This window comes from Chelonoidis abingdonii, chromosome 2 (genome assembly GCF_003597395.2).
Source record: "Chelonoidis abingdonii isolate Lonesome George chromosome 2, CheloAbing_2.0, whole genome shotgun sequence".
NCBI lineage: Eukaryota > Metazoa > Chordata > Testudines > Testudinidae > Chelonoidis > Chelonoidis abingdonii.
The window spans coordinates 177,134,438-177,151,974 of NC_133770.1; the positions used below are offsets into that span (position 1 = coordinate 177,134,438).

General features: G+C 45.3%; 1 protein-coding gene and 1 pseudogene across 2 annotated transcripts in view; both read left to right on the forward strand.

Annotated features, from left to right (window-relative positions):
• Positions 1-1,451: 1,451 nt before the first annotated feature.
• Positions 1,452-17,537, forward strand: part of RIPK1 (receptor interacting serine/threonine kinase 1) — a 41,354-nt gene continuing 25,268 nt past the window's right edge. The window contains exons 1-3 of one of the 2 annotated variants that reach the window (XM_032798383.2): positions 1,452-1,573; positions 13,323-13,525; positions 17,119-17,272. In XM_032798383.2, the coding sequence (XP_032654274.1) occupies positions 13,374-13,525; positions 17,119-17,272 (306 nt within the window). In that variant the 5' untranslated portion in view covers positions 1,452-1,573; positions 13,323-13,373. The remainder of the gene's footprint in view (positions 1,574-13,322; positions 13,526-17,118; positions 17,273-17,537) is intronic. The other variant, XM_032798385.2, reaches the window with a different exon arrangement.
• Positions 8,226-9,028, forward strand: LOC116835503 (deoxyribonuclease TATDN1-like; annotated as a pseudogene).

The following is a 17,537-nucleotide window of genomic DNA, read 5'->3' on the forward strand; positions in this document are numbered from 1 at the left end:
ATCCTCACAGGCATCCTTGTGATGCAGTGTTCCCTCTAATTTCTCCTACACATGTACTGACTGAATTTTGTTATGTGACACATCACCTCCATAGTGGTGAAAATTCATGCTGTGAAGGTGGTGCCAAGGCGTTTGGAGTGTGGGAGGGGGGCTCGGAACTGCGGCAGAGGGTTGGGTTGCGGGAGAGGGGAGGGTTCTGGCTGGAAGTGCAGACTCTGGGGTGGGGCCGGAGATGAGGGGTTTGGGGTGCAGGCTGCCCAGGGGCTACAGCAGGGAGAGAGGACTCCGCCAGCTCTTTCTCCCTGCAGCAGCCCCAGAGGGGCAGGGAGGGGAAGAGGCGCCTCTCCCCTGGCTGCGGAACTTAGCCCCTATGTGTGGCTTAGTAGGTGGCTGCACAGCCGAACAGTTTAGAGGGAAACTTAGTCTGTGAGGTAGGAAAGAATTCTGTGCACATTGCACATGGAGACTGTGCCACAGAGATTAACTGACTTGCCCAAGGACAACACAATAGGTTGCAACAGGACCTCACTACAGGATGAAGCTCTCTACAGCAAAAATGTGCAAAACTAAGGTTTTTTTTTTCACTGGAGATTTAATCAAGGTTCAACCACGAGTTTTCCCCTTAACATGTTCTATAGTCACACATCAATGCTCCTCTATTGCTGCTGGACAGTGAGCTGTGGGATGGACCCCAAGTTAATGTATCTTGTGTATTGCTAACATAAGGTTAGCTACAATGCAAACAAGGGCCATAGCAAATCAACAAATCTCTACCAACCCTTTAAAAAAAAATCTCATGTGGAGGGGAGGGAGACAAGGCGGGTGAGGTAATAGCTTTGTTTAGAACCAGGACCAGGTCTATGCACCAGCATTCCCTCAGGGGGCAGCATTCCAGCCCTTTGGGGGAAGTACTCTGGCCTTTTTTTTTGTGCCAACTCTGGCTTTTTTTTTTTTTTTTTTTTTGGCCGCAAAAAAGCTGGAGCCAGCCCTGATTAGATCAACTTCTGATGAGGAGAAACAAGCTTTTGAGCTACCCACAGCTCTTCTTAGGGTGACCAGATGTCCCAATTTTATAGGGACAGTCCAGATTTTTGCATCTTTTTCTTATATAGGCTCCTATTATCCCCCACCCGCGTCTGGATTTTTCACATTTGCTGTTTGGTCACTCCTAGCTCTTCTTCAGTCTGGGAAAGGCAGTCTTATGATTTGTGATCTTTTGAGGCTGTCAGTACGGCATTTACCCACTGACTTCAATGCGGCTACGCAGTCTGTAAATCAGGGCAGAATTTAATCTTTGAAACTAGAGCAACCTATAAGAATAGAATGGTTCAGTTTTCCTTTAGTTTGTACAGATCTTCCTTCCTCTTCCCCGGCCTACCGGCACTTATGTAGCTAGTGATCCGCTTTTGATGGTGTGGTTTCTCATGACTCCTCCCACAGCTGGGTGGAAGGGGGGAGGAGAAGGGGGAGCGGGCCTCGGAGAGTAGGTATCAGCCCAGGTTGTTGGTAAAAGAGCTGAAGCGAGACAGCAGTGGCTCGAACTTCCTGAATCTAATGCTCTGTGAAAAAGCAGGTAAGAGAGCGCTTTCACTCTGCGTCTCGTTAACCGGAGACTAGATGTTTGTTTGTTTGTAAAGGTTCACTGAGTTACACCTAGGTCTGCCTGGAATCCGCTTCTCAGTATTTTTCCTGGACGTTTGGCTATACATACTGGATGTGTTAGTGTGTAACAATATTAATATTAAGGACTTTTGGGGTGATGAAATGGGAGAGGAGGGGGAATATGTGACTCTTCGATTGTCTTCCTTCAGCAGACTTCCTTTGCTATTGCCGAAGAAGGAAAGTTAGTTTCAGTTTCTCAGCCCCTTGTCGTAGAGGCCGAGTTTTTGCAATCTCTTACCAAATGCTAATGGTGGAACAAGCCTTCTATATCCCTTCCCCCTGCTCCAGCTCCCAGCGCATTTCAGCCTCCTAGAATGTGGTAAATATCTTGTGTAATATTTAGACAAACTTCCGCTCTTGCAAACGCATCCGCTCCTGTCACAGGAAGTTTTCAGACGCGATTGCTGTATCCTGATCCCACGATTCAGTTGCTTTTTCTGGTGTGCTGCCACGGCTTGAAAAACTGGCCCACCGACTCCCAGGCGAAGGAGTAAGGCTTATCTCCCCGCCCCGGACAGCTGCCTGTCATTCCCCGGGACTCCTTTAAAGCGGCTAGGTTAATTTGGGAAGCCGGTATGCAGGAGAAGACACGGTCTCTTTAACAGCCACCTCGCCCAGGAGTGGCTCCGAACTGTCCGTCTCTGCTGGGCGGAACTGAAAGGGAGCGTGCGCACGGGGCGAGTCCCCCAGTTTGTACCCTTGTCCCGGACCAGAGCTGGGGCTTTCTATGCAAATAACGGTGTGATGCGATTAAAGAGTTCTCGACGCTTTGCCGGGGGGATGCTTTTCCGAACAGTGACGAGTATATTTCATAAATAAGTTCATCCACTGGGCTGCCTCCTTCACTGCTTCCTTTCGGTGACAGTCTCTGTCTACACAAGGCAGCACTAGAAGAAGAGGATTTTTAATCTCCCTCTCTCCTCCCACCCCTGGCCTGAGGTGGAGAGTACCCCGGCCCGCTGCCAGCACAGGGATCTGCTCATCCTTCCTGGCTGGGAGAGTAGTGGGGATTTCCATACCCCATTCCCACACCGAGGATGGAAGTGGGAAGTAGTGAGAATTTTCATCCCTGCCCCCACTCTCCTGGCACTTGCTATGTGTACATCCTACCTGGGTTTTGGTAAAAAGGGCCCTCATATATAGGGTTGCCAGGTGCCTGGTTTTCGATCAGAATGCCCAGTTGAAAAGGGACCCTGGTGTCTCCAGTCAGGACCACTGACCAGGGCATTAAAAGTCCAGTCAGTAGCCTATTGGCATCCCAGGGGTGGGCGGGCGAAGCCCGCCCACTTCTAAAGGACCTCCCCCCAGCCTAAGGGGAGGATCCACAGGGCTAGAACACCAAATAATTACGTGGGACAACGAATGAAAAAAACAGGATCAGGAGTGATGTCAGAGGGCTAAACTAAGGGAACCGGATGGGGAAACCGAGCAGAGAACCCCGGACAACGCCCACTGCTCCTCAAAGGCGTCAAGGGAGCCAGTGGACGCCGCCCAGAGGAACTCCGCCCGGATGCGTGAACAGACGGAGGAACGGAAATAGGCCCTACAGTCGCAGGAAGTCCCGTCGGCCAACCTCCTCTCCCTGGTGTTGTAGATGGCTAGTTTGGCCAGGGCCAAGAGGAGGTTGAGAAGGAGATCCCGCGACTTCGTGGGGCCACGGATGGGGAGTGCATAGACAAAAAGGTGAGGGGAAAAGTGCAACCAAAAACGCAAAAAGATATTCAGGAGGAGCCGGAACAGGGGCTGCAACCTGGCGCACTCCAAGTAAACGTGCGCCAGGGTCTCCTTCTCGCCACAGAAAGGGCAGGTGTTAGGGACAGGGGTGAACCGAGCCAAGTACACACCCGTGCTCACGGCCCCATGAAGGAGCCGCCAACTGACATCCCTCAGTAGTGCAGGCAGGCTCCCTACCCGGCTCCACACAACTCCCAGGAAATTGCCAGTTTCCCTCTGGCTTCTAGGCAGAGGGATGACCCAGTGCCAGGTCAGCTGCTCCCATTGGCCAGGAACCATGGCCAGTGGGAGGTGAGGGGGCAGTGCCTGCAGGCATAGGCAGAACTGAGAGCCATGTGCTTGCGCCTCTGCTTAGAACTCACGGGAGATGCCAGCAGCTTCCCTGGAGCTGCCTGAAGTAAGCACCACCTGGAGTCCACACTCCCTCCTGCACTCTAAACCCCTCATCCCTGGCCCCACCCCAGAGCCTGCACCCCCAGCCGGAGTCCTCACCCCCTTCTGCACCCCAAACCTCAGCCCAACCCCAGAGCCTGCACCCCCAGCCAGAGCCCTCAGCCCCCTGCACCCCAGCCTGGATCCATCTCCTGCCCCCTAAACCCCTAATTTTTGGCCCCACCCCGGAGCCTGCATCCCCCAGCCCAGAGCCTGTACCGCATCCCAACTCTCTGCCTCAGCCTGGAGCCCTCTCCTGCACCCCAAACCCCTCATCTCCAGCCCCACCTCCAGAGCCTGTATCTGCAGCCGGAGCCCTCACCGCCATTCCCCCCCTCCCCCCACACACACACACTTCAACCCCCTGCCCAGTGAAAATGAACAAGTGAGCAAGGGTGGGGGAGAGTGAGCAGGGGCATAGCCTTGGAAAAGGGGCAAGGCAGGGGGCAAGGATGTTCGGTTTTCTGCAAATAGAAAGTTGGTAACCCCATTTATTCAAGATTTCAAGAGATGGGTGCAGGACACTAATGAAGCATAAAATATTATTCCCCTGAAGAGTTGGGGCAGAACACAGTGACGGTGTGGCCTCGGGATAAGATACGCAAAAAGAGGTGTAAGAGACACTGATTTGTGGGTGAAGCTAAGGCCACATGAAGGAACCCCCACCATTCCAGCCACATGATCCAAGCAAGACTGGAGGACCTTCAGTTTATGAAATAGGGAAGTCACTAGTGCTCCCCAAGAAACAGAATTACTGTTTTTCTGCGTGGTTATTCACTTCTCGTCACTTCACTAGAAAGTAGAATAATTGACATACCTCAAGAAACCACCACAAGTCCTTCAACATAATGAGCTCTAATCTACATCTAATACATCCTTTATGAGGTTTCAGATTAATTATATGAAAACTGGCATTAAAAAAAAATTAAAACTAAAGCTTAAGTAATGACTTGAACACCCAAATAATTGCTTTGGTGACAAGAAATTTTAGCTTTGGATCTTATGTTTTAACAGGCTCAATATACTGTTGTCCTAATAAAAAAATAGATCACTGACCATAGCACCAGTGAGAATCCCTATGAGGAGGACATTGTGCATGTCATCTGAGGGGGGGAGGAGATAAGAAGTAAAGTTCAGACTGCGAGAGGAGGACAACTATACTGAGTCGTAAAACAGGGAACTGGGCTTACAGAAAAATAATCTTACAGTTATGCAGCATTATTCCTTGTGCAGCGACACCTAAATGTATAACTTGCATGTCCACCTTATGAAGTATTGTAGCATTAGGGTTTTTAATGTAATCATTTATTTCTCATGGAATTTTGCTTCATTGGGCTTAAATTCATTCACATCTAGATGCTGGCAAGTCTAATTTAAATCCACATCCTCAAAAAGGTATTTAGGTGTCTAACTCCTATTGAAATCAATGGGAATTAGGTGTCCACATACCTTTTAGGATCTGAGCATGTATGTATAATCCCAAAAGGTGCTAAGTATCTCCCATGAGACACAGAGTGCCCTGGACTCCCATTGCACGTCCTCAGCACTTTGCAGAATTTGGCCCCTAGTTGGTGTTGGCCCTCAATCAACGAGTATTTCACTCTTACAATTTCATACGAGTCCTGTTTCAACATTTAGGATTGTTAATATTCAAACAGTTACATATTAGAAAATATATGTCCAGTGTTCTATTTTATCAAAGTGACCATTTGCTCACCTGCAGTTACTTACATTCATAAGTGATATGGGACAGGATCGGGGCCTTAGATTGTAAGCAATTTGGGGCAATAACTGTCTTCACTCAAAAAGAACGAGGAGTACTTGTGAGTACACCTTAGAGACAAGTACTCCTCGTTCTTTTTGCCCATACAGACTAACACGGCTACCACTCTGAAACCTGTCTTCACTCAGGAAGTTTTACATTACTTAATAGAACAGTAATTCCAAATTTCAACAGAATTGGTGTAGTATTAAAAGGCTTGATTTTCAAAAATGTACATGCAGTTCTTGCATGTGCATACTGGTTATGTGGATGAGAAATGACTAGTTAGATGTATTCTTGATCAATTGCATGTGCAAATGCCTGATTTAGAGAGGTAAGTTACAGTAGGGGTGCAGTTGTGTACATGCATTTTGAAAGTCAGGCTATGAAATAGCACAAGGAACTGCATTCCCTGCATCACATTAAGTATTTATTGTTCTGCTGTAGAAGAAAAAAAAAAAGAGGACCCTGAGGGCATGAATTCATTTCTTGGTAATATATGACCGTGAATAGTGTTTGTGTTTAAAACTGTATTTTTAGGTCTACCCATGTATTGTCACTGAGTTAGGATCTTAATGTTATAGGTTTATAGATTTTAAAATGCATTTAGTCACATGTTTATATTATATGGCTTTCTTTCATTTCAGCGAAAGGATTCCTGTTTTCTCAGAATTTTCTTTTAAGCTACACACTTTGCTGTTTTCCTCCCATTGCATTCTTTGAAGTAAAACTTTAAAATGATATTACATCTGACTTCCACAAGTTTAGCCTTCCAACACCTGTATGTGGTAGGGCAGCAATGTTCACTCCATTTCATACATAGGAAGCTGAGGCAGACACGCAATATTGCCAACCTTAAATGTTCAAAAGGCATGAGTCACGGCTAGCCTCGCACTCCCTGCCCCCCAAAAGATGATTTTGGAAAGTTAATTTTGGATTCTTTTTATTTGCCATCTTGTTTGAGTCTTTATGGGTCACATTTTAAAACTTTTCTCTGCAACCACCAGGCTAGGAACTATTTTTATTTTTAAAATGAAAACTGAGATTTTCATGTAATCACATTAGCCCACAATCTTCCTTACTTATTTCTTGCTTACTTATTTTTACCACACTTTAAGAAAGGACACTGTCACAAGACTTGCAATAAAATCAAGAGTTGGCAACACTGCCAGCAACACTTGCCCAAAGTCTGGAGCAGAGCTTGGAATAGAACTCGGATCTTTACTTTCAGTCCCATGAGATTATCCTCACAAGTGTGAAAATCCAGACTGAGGAAGATATAGGGTAGGTTAAGAGCAGCTAGAGTATGAAAAGATGGATCATTTGATAGCTTTAGGTGTCAGAAATATACAATACAAATACTTTGTCTTCATATAGCAGGACCTTTTATTTAAGGATCTTGAAGTGCTTTTACAAGTTTAGTTAAGCCTCACAGCTGCCTTATGAGATCAATGATGTGCATACCATATAGTAGGGGTTCTCAGACTGGGGGTCGGGACCCCTTAGGGGGTGATAAGGTTATGACATGGGGGGTTGTGAGCTGTCAGCCTCCACCCCAAACCCCGCTTTGCCTCAAGTATTTATTATGGTGTTATAAATTAAAAACACTTTTTTATATATTTAAAGGGGGGAGGGGTCGCACACAGAAGATTGCTATGTGAAAGGGGTCACCAGTACAGAAGTTTGAGAACCACTGCCATATAGCATGGGCCCATGTATCAAACTGATAGCCATGTATGGCAGAGGCTTACCTTCCATCCATGTGAATGCAGCCATTGCCCAAGTTTCCTTGCTTGTAGGATAGCTCTCCAACTCACTGAAGCTATATCCTTTCAAAGTAGTGTCAGGTGATAAGAGAAGACTCCGATGTAGATATGTTCCATCTTCTCTTCTTTGGCCACAGGCTCCCTGTCAGGATTCCATGTCAGTCCGGCAGCACCCCTGGTGAACTCTCAGGGAATGATGAGCTCAAGCATAGGTCCATTGACAGAAGAACAGGCACTAGGTGTAGCAACACACTCTCCTTTCTTCTCTTTCCCCGAGTTTACTCCCTTTGCCCTCCCTTAGTTTCCAATTCAAGACGGTATTTCTAGCTCTCTAGTCAAAACAGTCCCTCCTCCAGGTTCCCTAGCCAAAGGCAGGCCAGTTGCCATGGAACCTTGGTGTGCTAGTTAGTCAAGTAAAGGCTAAAGCTCCATTATTGATTCTGCCCTTCCCCTGCTTGAGGAAGAGAAAAAGGCCAGACAACCACATGCCAGCATTGTCAGCATTCACAGTTTGTTTAGCCACATTCTAGACACCCACACACTTCTCCCACTCCTTAATGCAGTTAGTTTCCTGCTGCCCTAAAAGGCTAATCTGCTGCAGCTGCTAGCAGCCAACCCTTGACAACAATACCCTGTTCCCAAGTCTGTGTTCTTGGGCTGCTATAATCATCCAAACCTATTAATTAAGCCCCTGGCCAGCGTTTGAGGGAGAAGAAAGCAGGGACGGCTTGGTGCCTACGCGAGGGGGAGCCGCAGAGCATGCTGGGCACTATAGTCCCGTGCTTTGGCTGAGGGGCCGGGATCCGCACTCCCCACAGCTGCACCCTGGACAGAGGGCTCCGATGTGTGGGTCTCCCTCGCATGGGTCCTTCCCCTCTCCCCCAGGACTGGCCTTCGATGTAAGCTCAGGAGCTTGTCTCGTTCACGGTCAGAAGCTGGTCCGCTGAAAGATGTTTCCTCCCCCGCCGTGTCTTTCTGCCGATATCGGTATTAACTTGACAGATCCTATGTTCAGAGGCATTTACAGAGGTACACGGAAACATCAAGATTACTTTTTGGATGTAATAGAGCAGTCAAAACTGGTGTTAAAAAGTTTATGATTACAGGCGGAAATCTACAAGATAGTAAAGATGGATTGCAGCTGGCACAGACAAACGATGTGTTTTACAGCACAGTTGGCTGTCATCCCACCCGCTGTGGAGAATTTGAGCAGAGTGACCCTGACCAATATTTAGCTGAATTGCAAAATCTAGCTGAAAAAAATAAGGAGAAGATCTGAGCAATTGGGGAATGTGGCCTGGATTTTGATAGATTAGAATTTTGCCCTAAAGACACCCAACTCAAATACTTTGAAAAGCAATTTGACCTGTCAGAGCAAACAAAATTGCCAATATTTCTCCATTGTAGAAATGCACACACTGAATTTTTAGAGATAATGAGAAGGAATAGAGATAGATGTATGGGAGGAGTGGTACGTTCATTTGATGGCACAAAGGAAGAAGCAGCTGCTATAATTGATTTGGATCTCTATATAGGAATAAATGGTTGCTCAATGAAAACAGAAGCCAACTTAGAAACACTGAAGTCAATTCCTAGTGAAAGATTAATGATAGAAACTGATGCTCCCTGGTGTGGTGTGAAAAATACTCATGCTGGGTCAAAGTGTATACAAACAACACAAACCCAGGTAGCTTCTTAAGTCTTGTCTTCGTCACAAAAAAGAAAAATAGGTGTGTTCCTAACTCAAGTTAGTTAAAGGTAAAATCCTAGTGAAGACAAGGCAGTTTGTAGTTTCCACACAAGTTAGCAGGTTGAGTTAAAGTTTAATGTGAAAATTGTAAACTGCCTTGTCTTCACTAGGATTTTACCTCTTCTTAGTTAACTCAAGTTAGCTAGCGCAAATAAGAGTGCGCACCTTTTTTTCCCCATAGTCAAGATGAGGTCATGAGGTATACTTTTATTCAGCTGCCTTTTCAGGCTTTTTCACCAGCTCTTAACTGGCTTTTTCCAAAGGCTTTCCCAGGCTTTTCTCAGACTGTTAGGGTATGGCTACACTCACACTTTACAGCGCTGCAACTTTCACGCTCGGGTGTGAAAAAACACCCCCCTAAGCGCTGCAAGATTCAGTGCTGTAAAGCGTCAGTGTAATCAGGGCAGCAGCGCTGGGAGCACAGCTTCCAGCGCTGCACGCTACACCCATAGAGGATGTGGTTTACGTGCAGCGCTGGGAGACCTCTCTCCCAGCGCTGCCGCTCCGACCACACTCACACTTCAAAGCGCTGCCGCGGCAGCGCTTTGAAATTCCAAGTGTAGCCATACTCTTAGACTGAAGAGACTAACAACTCTGTGACTTTCTTTATGGTGTATACAGGGATCCTCACGAGAAGTCTTGATCCTTTCATACTCTCCCTTTGTTCTCAGGGAAAGGGCTACTTATATTCCCTAGCATCCTCTGACAGCCTCTGACGCCTATCAACCTGAGACTACATTTCTCAGAATTCCAGCCATTCTAGATTGAAACTAGGGTAGGGCTGACTCTTAGCATGTCTTAGAGAGCCAGCACACCTTGTTATTGTAACCCTTCTGCCCCTCTGAGTTGGCAGCAACAAGGGCTGGGTTCAGTATCCAGGGGTTCTGTTTCAGTAACACAGTGCATAACTGGCTTGAGCCCCCACCCAGTGACCTGGGACACTTACATACCACACCCCCCTGGGTGCCTCTGGGAGGCAATACTTCCCCTCTCGCAAGCACGGAGTCTGAGTGTAGCAAAATCTTCTTAATAAAGGAAGGAATCAATGCGGCATCCCATTGGAGAAACACCACAAACAGGGTTATAATACAAACCATAAACAAAAAAACCCACCTCTAAGTATGTTTGGCAATGTCCTTTTCCCCTTAGGGTCTTAAGTCCAATCACCCCAAAGTCCAACAACCCAAAGTCTCTGGTCAGTGCCACTCCAGAATTCAAGAGTTTATCTGTAGAGTTTTATCCCCCGAGCCTGGGTGGAAATGGGGGGAAGTCCACACAGGGTGTTAAGGGGCACCTTACATGGGCCAGGGCCAACTGCTTCGCCTCTCCATGAAGTTCAGCTGCAGCCTTCACCAACGACCGAGCTCCACACACCAGCTATGCTGGCTCCTCACAGGCGCCCCATGGAAACCTCATCTGCTCACTGCTCCATGGGCTGCGCTCCAACACACACAACTCATCCGACTCTGCTCTTCTCAAGCACTTAACATAGTCTTCAGAACTCCCCCCTTAGTTAAACACGGCACTCAGTGATTTCAGCTCTAGTAGGGAGCCTTTCAGTGCTGATGGTGCCACCATTGACCAACAAGAATCAGCTCAAGACAAGTCTCTAGATGGACTCTCCTAATGAATCAAAATTAGCTCTACTCGTTTAACACGTAGAGAGAAGTGAAGTGTAATTAGCATTTAAGACCCTCAGACGCAGGCCCATACCATCAGGTGTATACACACCAGTCCCCAGCCTCTCTCAATTCATAGGGTTTTGGAACCCATGTCCCATGTTTAGCAACTGAGGTTGAGTCATTTCTGTCACAAAGCAGTCCCACAGCTCCCCATTCACACAATCAGGGTGACAAACTTTTTTTTCCCTCCTGCCCCAATAACAAAGAAATTGGGGATCCCAGAGCTGTTAAAACACCATCCCAAGCTGCTGTGGGGTTATGCTAAGTGGGGATAGATGCCAATGCGAATTCTTAAAATTCTTTCCAGACTCTCTACAATTCACCACCAGATGTCAGGGTAGCGCTCATCCTGACTCTGCTTACATTGTACTGTGAGAAGAGAAACTTTCTTCTGTGCTTAACAAACCACAATCTCTGCTGAGGGTTTGCACTGTTTATACAGAGTGTTAGTTCATAATTCATGAGTGTGTTAAGGCAGGATCCTGAGGTTCTGGGATTGGTGATCTGAGGGGCTTGAAGGAGCAATAAGAAACAGTGCAGTTCTGCCACTTTTACTCACATTGAGTAATATCTCATTCCACAAGTAGTCCCACTGATTAAGCGCTAGGCATTTTTAAAAATCCCACTGTGTCTATCTCTATCTTTAGGTGCCTAAATACCTTTTGAAAATCTGGTCCTTAACTTCTCTGCTCTTCAATATTCTCATCTTTAAATAGGGGTAATAATACTCAACTGCTGTACATTACAAGCTGAGAACTGATTATCAGTTTCTGTACAGTGCATTGAGATCCTCCAGTAGAAGAACAAAATACTATTATGATCTAAATATTAGAGTGACAGTAAGTTACCATAAACCACCACTTGTGATTTTTGGACCTGATTCTATGAGATGCTGCTTGGTTGCCAACTTTTTGATCAGACAAAACCAAACGCCTTTGCCCCGCTCCTTCTTCAAGGGCCCACCCTGCTCGCTCTCCGCCACCCTCAGTCACTCGCTCATTTTCACTGGGCTGGGAGGGTTCCTTTTTGACCAGGTGTTGCAGTTGAAAACTGGACACCTGGCAACCTGAATCAGCTCTGAGTTGGGCCCACTTACCTATCATTTTGTGATGCTGATAAATAAACAAGATATTATGTTCCTGTGACAGGGTTCCCAGGGTGCAACCTGGGACCACTGAGCCCTCTTGTCCCACCAACTTGGGGTATCCCTCTCACAATGTGATGCTTTGACAAGCTAAAACTTCTGGCAGGTACTGTTCTTATACAGATATCCACAGGCAGGGACACACCCAACTGAGTTACATGAATGCTTCTCCCAGCCACTCATGAATATAACAATAGAGAGGCTCCAGCCAATTCCTCCCAGCTCGGCACCGCAAAACTGTATCATCTTGCCCTATTCAGAAGCCTGACCAGTGTAAGTTCATTACTCTGTCCGCCCCTCCCTTAATATGGAGACGACACAAACTAGTCTTTGTAAACTGAGCTGAGATTTCCCAAGCACTTCAACCAAAACACACTGTTTTAGGTAAAATATAAAACAGATTTATTAACTACAGAAAGAGAGATGTTCAATGATTATTAGTAGTAAGTGTAGAGATCAAAGTTGCTTAGCTAAGAACTAAAAGGCAATTTGCAATCTGAGTTCTATAAAGTAAACAGGATTTGAATCAAGCAGTATCTCACCCTGATAGATGGTACAAACACAGATCTTCAATACACAGGCTCGGACTCTCCTCCAGCCTGGGGCCCCCTCCCCTTTTTCAAAGTCTTTGTCCTCCCAGCATGTTTCCAGGTGTTGAGTTGTGGAAGGGTGAGACCAAGTCATGATGTCACTTCCCCTCAGGGAACGTGAGCTGGGGTTAGACCGTTGTGAGACAAGTTAGTATTACCCTACTGATGATGTATTGTTGCAATAGTAATCCTGCTCAATATAGTTTCTTTCAGCTTGCTGGAAGGATCTATGCTTGTCACATGGGTGTCTGCCTCCATTGGTCAAGCGTTCTGCATTGTCTTAAGTGCTACCTCCGAGAAATCTCCATTGTGTACAGTTCCTGGGATAGTGGATTCTCTTTAATGGACCATCAGCATATCAGGCTACTCCATTGTTGGACCTGAAAGGCCGGTTGTGGGTATTCCCAGCCTCACAATGTATTTTGGTATCACACACATAGCAAAAATTCATAACTTCCCTTACAACAATAGCACATACAATCCAACAGGATATTAATGTCCAACAGATCAAGGCTTTTAAAATGATACCTCACAGGCATACTTTGTACAAAATGTATCATAATTATATGACAGTGGTAAATATGGGGGTTCCAGGGTGTTTCTTTGAGGTACAGAGTGCCCTGGGGCCCAGATCCTCAAAGGTATTTAGGCACTTAACTCCCATTTGTTTCAGTGGAAGTTAGGCATCAAAAGGCTGTACTTTTGAGGATGTGGGCTTACCTGCATAACTAGATCTTCATTTACTGTGACATGATCGTTGGATGATGACACTTTCTTTGTCTTCTCTCTTCCTGTTACAGATCCAAGACTACTGTATTTTTGTAAACCCTAAGCTCTTGGAGGCTACAGACATGTCACTGGAAGATATTCACATGAACACACAGGACTTGCTGCAGAAAGAAGAACTAGATGCTGGAGGATTTGGAATGGTTTCTTTATGTTATCACAAGAAATATGGGCTTGTGGTATTAAAAACAGTGTATACGGGACCCCAGCGCACAGAGTAAGTTGGAGAGAGGGGGCTTGATTCTCAGTTACCCTAAGGCCCCTTTACATCACTCTGACAGTGTAAAAGGGCCTTACAACCATTCTGAGGCCCTTTTACACTGCCAAAGTAATGTAAAGAGATCTTAGAGTAAATGGCAGTTTGGTGCAGAGAATATTTTCAGGATGGATATAACGTGTGCAGCACATTGCTGTATAGTGAACTTGCCAAACTCCAGATGATGGAGAATGTGTTCTACCTTAGGACTAAGAGTGATTTATGGTGATTATGTGGGTGGAATCTGTTATTAGCAAATTGCATTTCATTAGTGAAATATTGGATGGACTGTACTGAGGATTCGTCTTCACTAGCTGTCCTGAACTATTATGTACTGTCTTTATGTGCAGCATTGCTGTGTTCCACCCCAGTGGCAGTTGCTGTGATCCCTGCATTGCATTTCTCTGCCTCATTGATTGTTGTAAAGCATTTTTACTTTATTTTAAATGGAGGCAGTGTTGCCTAATAGATAGAGCACTGGACTTGGAGTCAAGTCCCTGCTTTGCCACAGCAACCGTGTGTGACTGTGGGTAAGTCATTTCCCTGCTCAGTGCCTCAGTTTCCCCATTTGTAAAATGGGGATGATGATACTTATCTCCTTTGTGAAGCAATTTGCTACAGATGAAGAGAGAGACTATATAGCTTTTAAAATATTTGGAAGAAAGGTGTTGTATATGGATATTGCAGGCACCAGTAGGACTTTCCACTAAGGTTTTTATTTTTTCTCCAAAGCTAACCTTTCTAAAGCATTGCCATCTTTATAATGAAGTTCTCCATTACCTGGGAATTTAACAATTTGCACACGGGGTCCTTAAAAGCAAATAAATTCTTGTGTGCCTAAATGAGAGCACTTTTTTTAAGCATGTAAATGAAAAACACAATCAGGCACTTAACTGGAAATGTCCAGTTAGGAGTAGCAGGAAAACAATTTCTGTTATTTTAACTAATGCTGCCCAGGCCAACAGCCAGGTTTGAACCCCAGCACTTACACCATGATAAACAGGAGTCTCTGTCCTTTGAACTGAAGGACTAACGACTTGTGGTCAAGTCCACTGCATTTAATGCAAAGACTCCCATTAACGTTGGGTCAGGACCTAAGTCCATTAGCTGGGAGCAGTAGTAGATCTGTGGACCAACCACTAGAAGGACACAAATACCCAGATTCTTCTAATTTGGTATAAAAACTGAACTGAGACTATGGAACAGTTCCCAGTTTAGTTTTAAGAGCGGGAAGTGAATGAAGAGACTCTGATAGTCCACAGACTGCCGCCTGCAACGCGTTCCCCCCCCCCCCCATCTTCTGGCTGCCTTTACTGTTTTTCTCTCCTCCTCTATCTCAAATCCTTAAGTTTATTTTTACTTAAAATGTTGGTCAGAAGCCTTAAAAAAGCTCCTAATTGAGCCTAGAGCATCTGAAAACAGCCAAGCCTCTTCTGTCTTGCTGGAGACGGTTAGTTTCCCTTTGAATCACAGCCTGGTAGAGTGCCAGCACACAACATACTACAGGGAAGCTGCTACTTTCTCTTGCACTATGGCCACAATTCTTTTTCTTCTCACTAACTTTACTCTTCCCCATTTAACACAGTGCTTATAGGGTTTTGTTTTGTTTTTTTGTTTAACATCCTTGATGAGCTCCTAGCTGTGCACTCTTGAGTGATGGTGCAGATCACCAGCTGACCAAGGAGAATGTGGCTTTTGACAACCAGTGTTGCAAGCCATTAATCCATAACAACACGGGTTATGAACATCCAGTATCCACAGTCAGTGCTTAATTTGTGCCTGGGCTTGCCGGGGCTAGGTCCTGGCACCTCTAGGCATGGCAGTTCAAAGCCCTAGCACCTCTGGGCTCCCAGGTAGAACCCACTGCTCTCCGGCCACCCAGCTTTGAAGGCTGTGCTGTCACCAGCAGCAGCGCAGAAGTAAGAGTGGCAATATTCATACCATGCCACCCTTACTTCTATGCTGCTGCTGCGGATGTGCTGCCTTCAGAGCTGGGCAGCCAGCCAGCAGCCACCACCGCTGTCCGGCCACCCAACTACTGCTTAATTTGTGCAGCTCTTTCAGTACAAATTAAACACTGTCCACAGCCATGGTTGGATGACCCCTCTGTAATAAATCCTGTCTGAAATTAACTTTTAAGTCAGTCCTGAAATACTAGCATTTTACTAAAGAGTCCTAGGCCTTGTCTACTCTTACAGCACTGCAGCGGCCCTGGTGGAGCTGCGCCGCTGTAGCGCTTACTCCCATCAGCATAGGTACTCCACTTCCCCTGAGGCACGGTAGCTAGGTCGACAGGAGAAGCCCTCCTGTTGGCATAGTACTGTCTACATTGGGGTTTAGGTCAGTGTACAGTAATTGTGTCACTCAGGGGTGTGGAGCGACATAGTTTTACTGACACAAGTTGGTGACCAAGCCCTACGTACCTCCATTCAAGTTCCTGCGCTAACTATCCAAAGCCCTTTTATTTCTTTTTCTCTGTGTCTCCCTCTTTCCCTGTGTGTTTTAGGCATCTCACTTATGGATCCTTCAACCAGTAGGACAGTGTTTCATAAACTTTTGAAAACTGAGCCCCCTGTGGGAATATGAAACTAATTGTGCCTCTGTCAGATCCACCATCTATTCCTAAAAGCCTACCCTGATTTTATAACGTTATGAAGTTAGATTGTATTTCTAACTGCCTTCTTAATTTTTTATGTTAAGCAATGACTTACAAAGTATATTCATTGGTGTCCACTGAGATGTTCGTACCTTTCAGATCTATTGTTTCAGACTGGCTGCAAACTCCAGCAGATATAACTGCATCAGTTACACTTGGATCACGATTTGAAATTTTCGTTCAAACCCGCAACAGCTAGAGGCTAATGTTTTTTTAAATGAAAGTAGAGATTCTATAGAACAACTGTGAGGTCTGTCTGTGTCTCCTCTTCCCCTGGCTAGTTCTTCATCCCCACAGGAGAGTGCATAGAGCACTTTGGAAAATGCAATTTTAAAAGATTAACTTGCTTTGAAATTCTAACTACATTATATTTTTAGCTACAGAGAAGGCAGTGACAAATCTAAAGTAATCTGTGTTTGGTATCTCACTGTGTCTGTAATAAATTAAGCCACTTAATAGCCATGTCCTCAAACATAATGTAAACCATTTTTCAAAATTTTAAAAAAAAGTTATTGAAGGCCTAATTTTCATCAAGTTTTTAAGCAGGCTAGATACATGCAAGTCAGGGATCTGCATACACACATCTAGCACTGCATACACAAAGCATGTATACCTGCACTCTTACTGAAAATCAGGCCCTAAATTAAGAGTATGTGGACAGACTAGTTAAGTAGGGAACAGATATAAAAGTTACTAGGCTGGAGGCTCAGATGGTATAAACAGAATTCAGTGGATTTAAACAAGCTGAAGACCTGGCCCACCTTAAAGAAGTCATGAAGATGGACTTACTTTTCTGGCCATCACTTTCACTATGAGTCAACAGGATATTTATGCCTTACTATGCTCTTACCAGTCTGATACCTGTACACAATATAATCCTGTTGTTTCCATTTCACAGATATAATACTTCCCTTCTTGAAGAAGGAAAGATAATGCGCAAACTAAGTCACGATCGGGTGGTGAAATTACTAGGTATCATTCTGGAAGATGGGAACTACTCTCTGGTGATGGAGTATGTGCACAAGGGAAACTTGATGAAAGTACTTAAAACAGTGAGTAGTGAAGTAAATAATCTCTCATATGTGCATTCATTAGTTACTATTGCAGGAAACTGATACTGCTGAATATCTTAAAAATCACTTAAAAGATGCAGTGTTTTTTTCTGGTATTTTTAGAGATTTTACTTTATGCTTTTATTTGGCAGAAAAAAATAATCAGTGATTTGCTTGGTGTAAGTTTTGGTTTAGGAAGGTTATGGGTGAAATGTTGTTTATACCTTATTCATAAGAGGAAGTGAAAGCAAACTTTCCAGTCAGG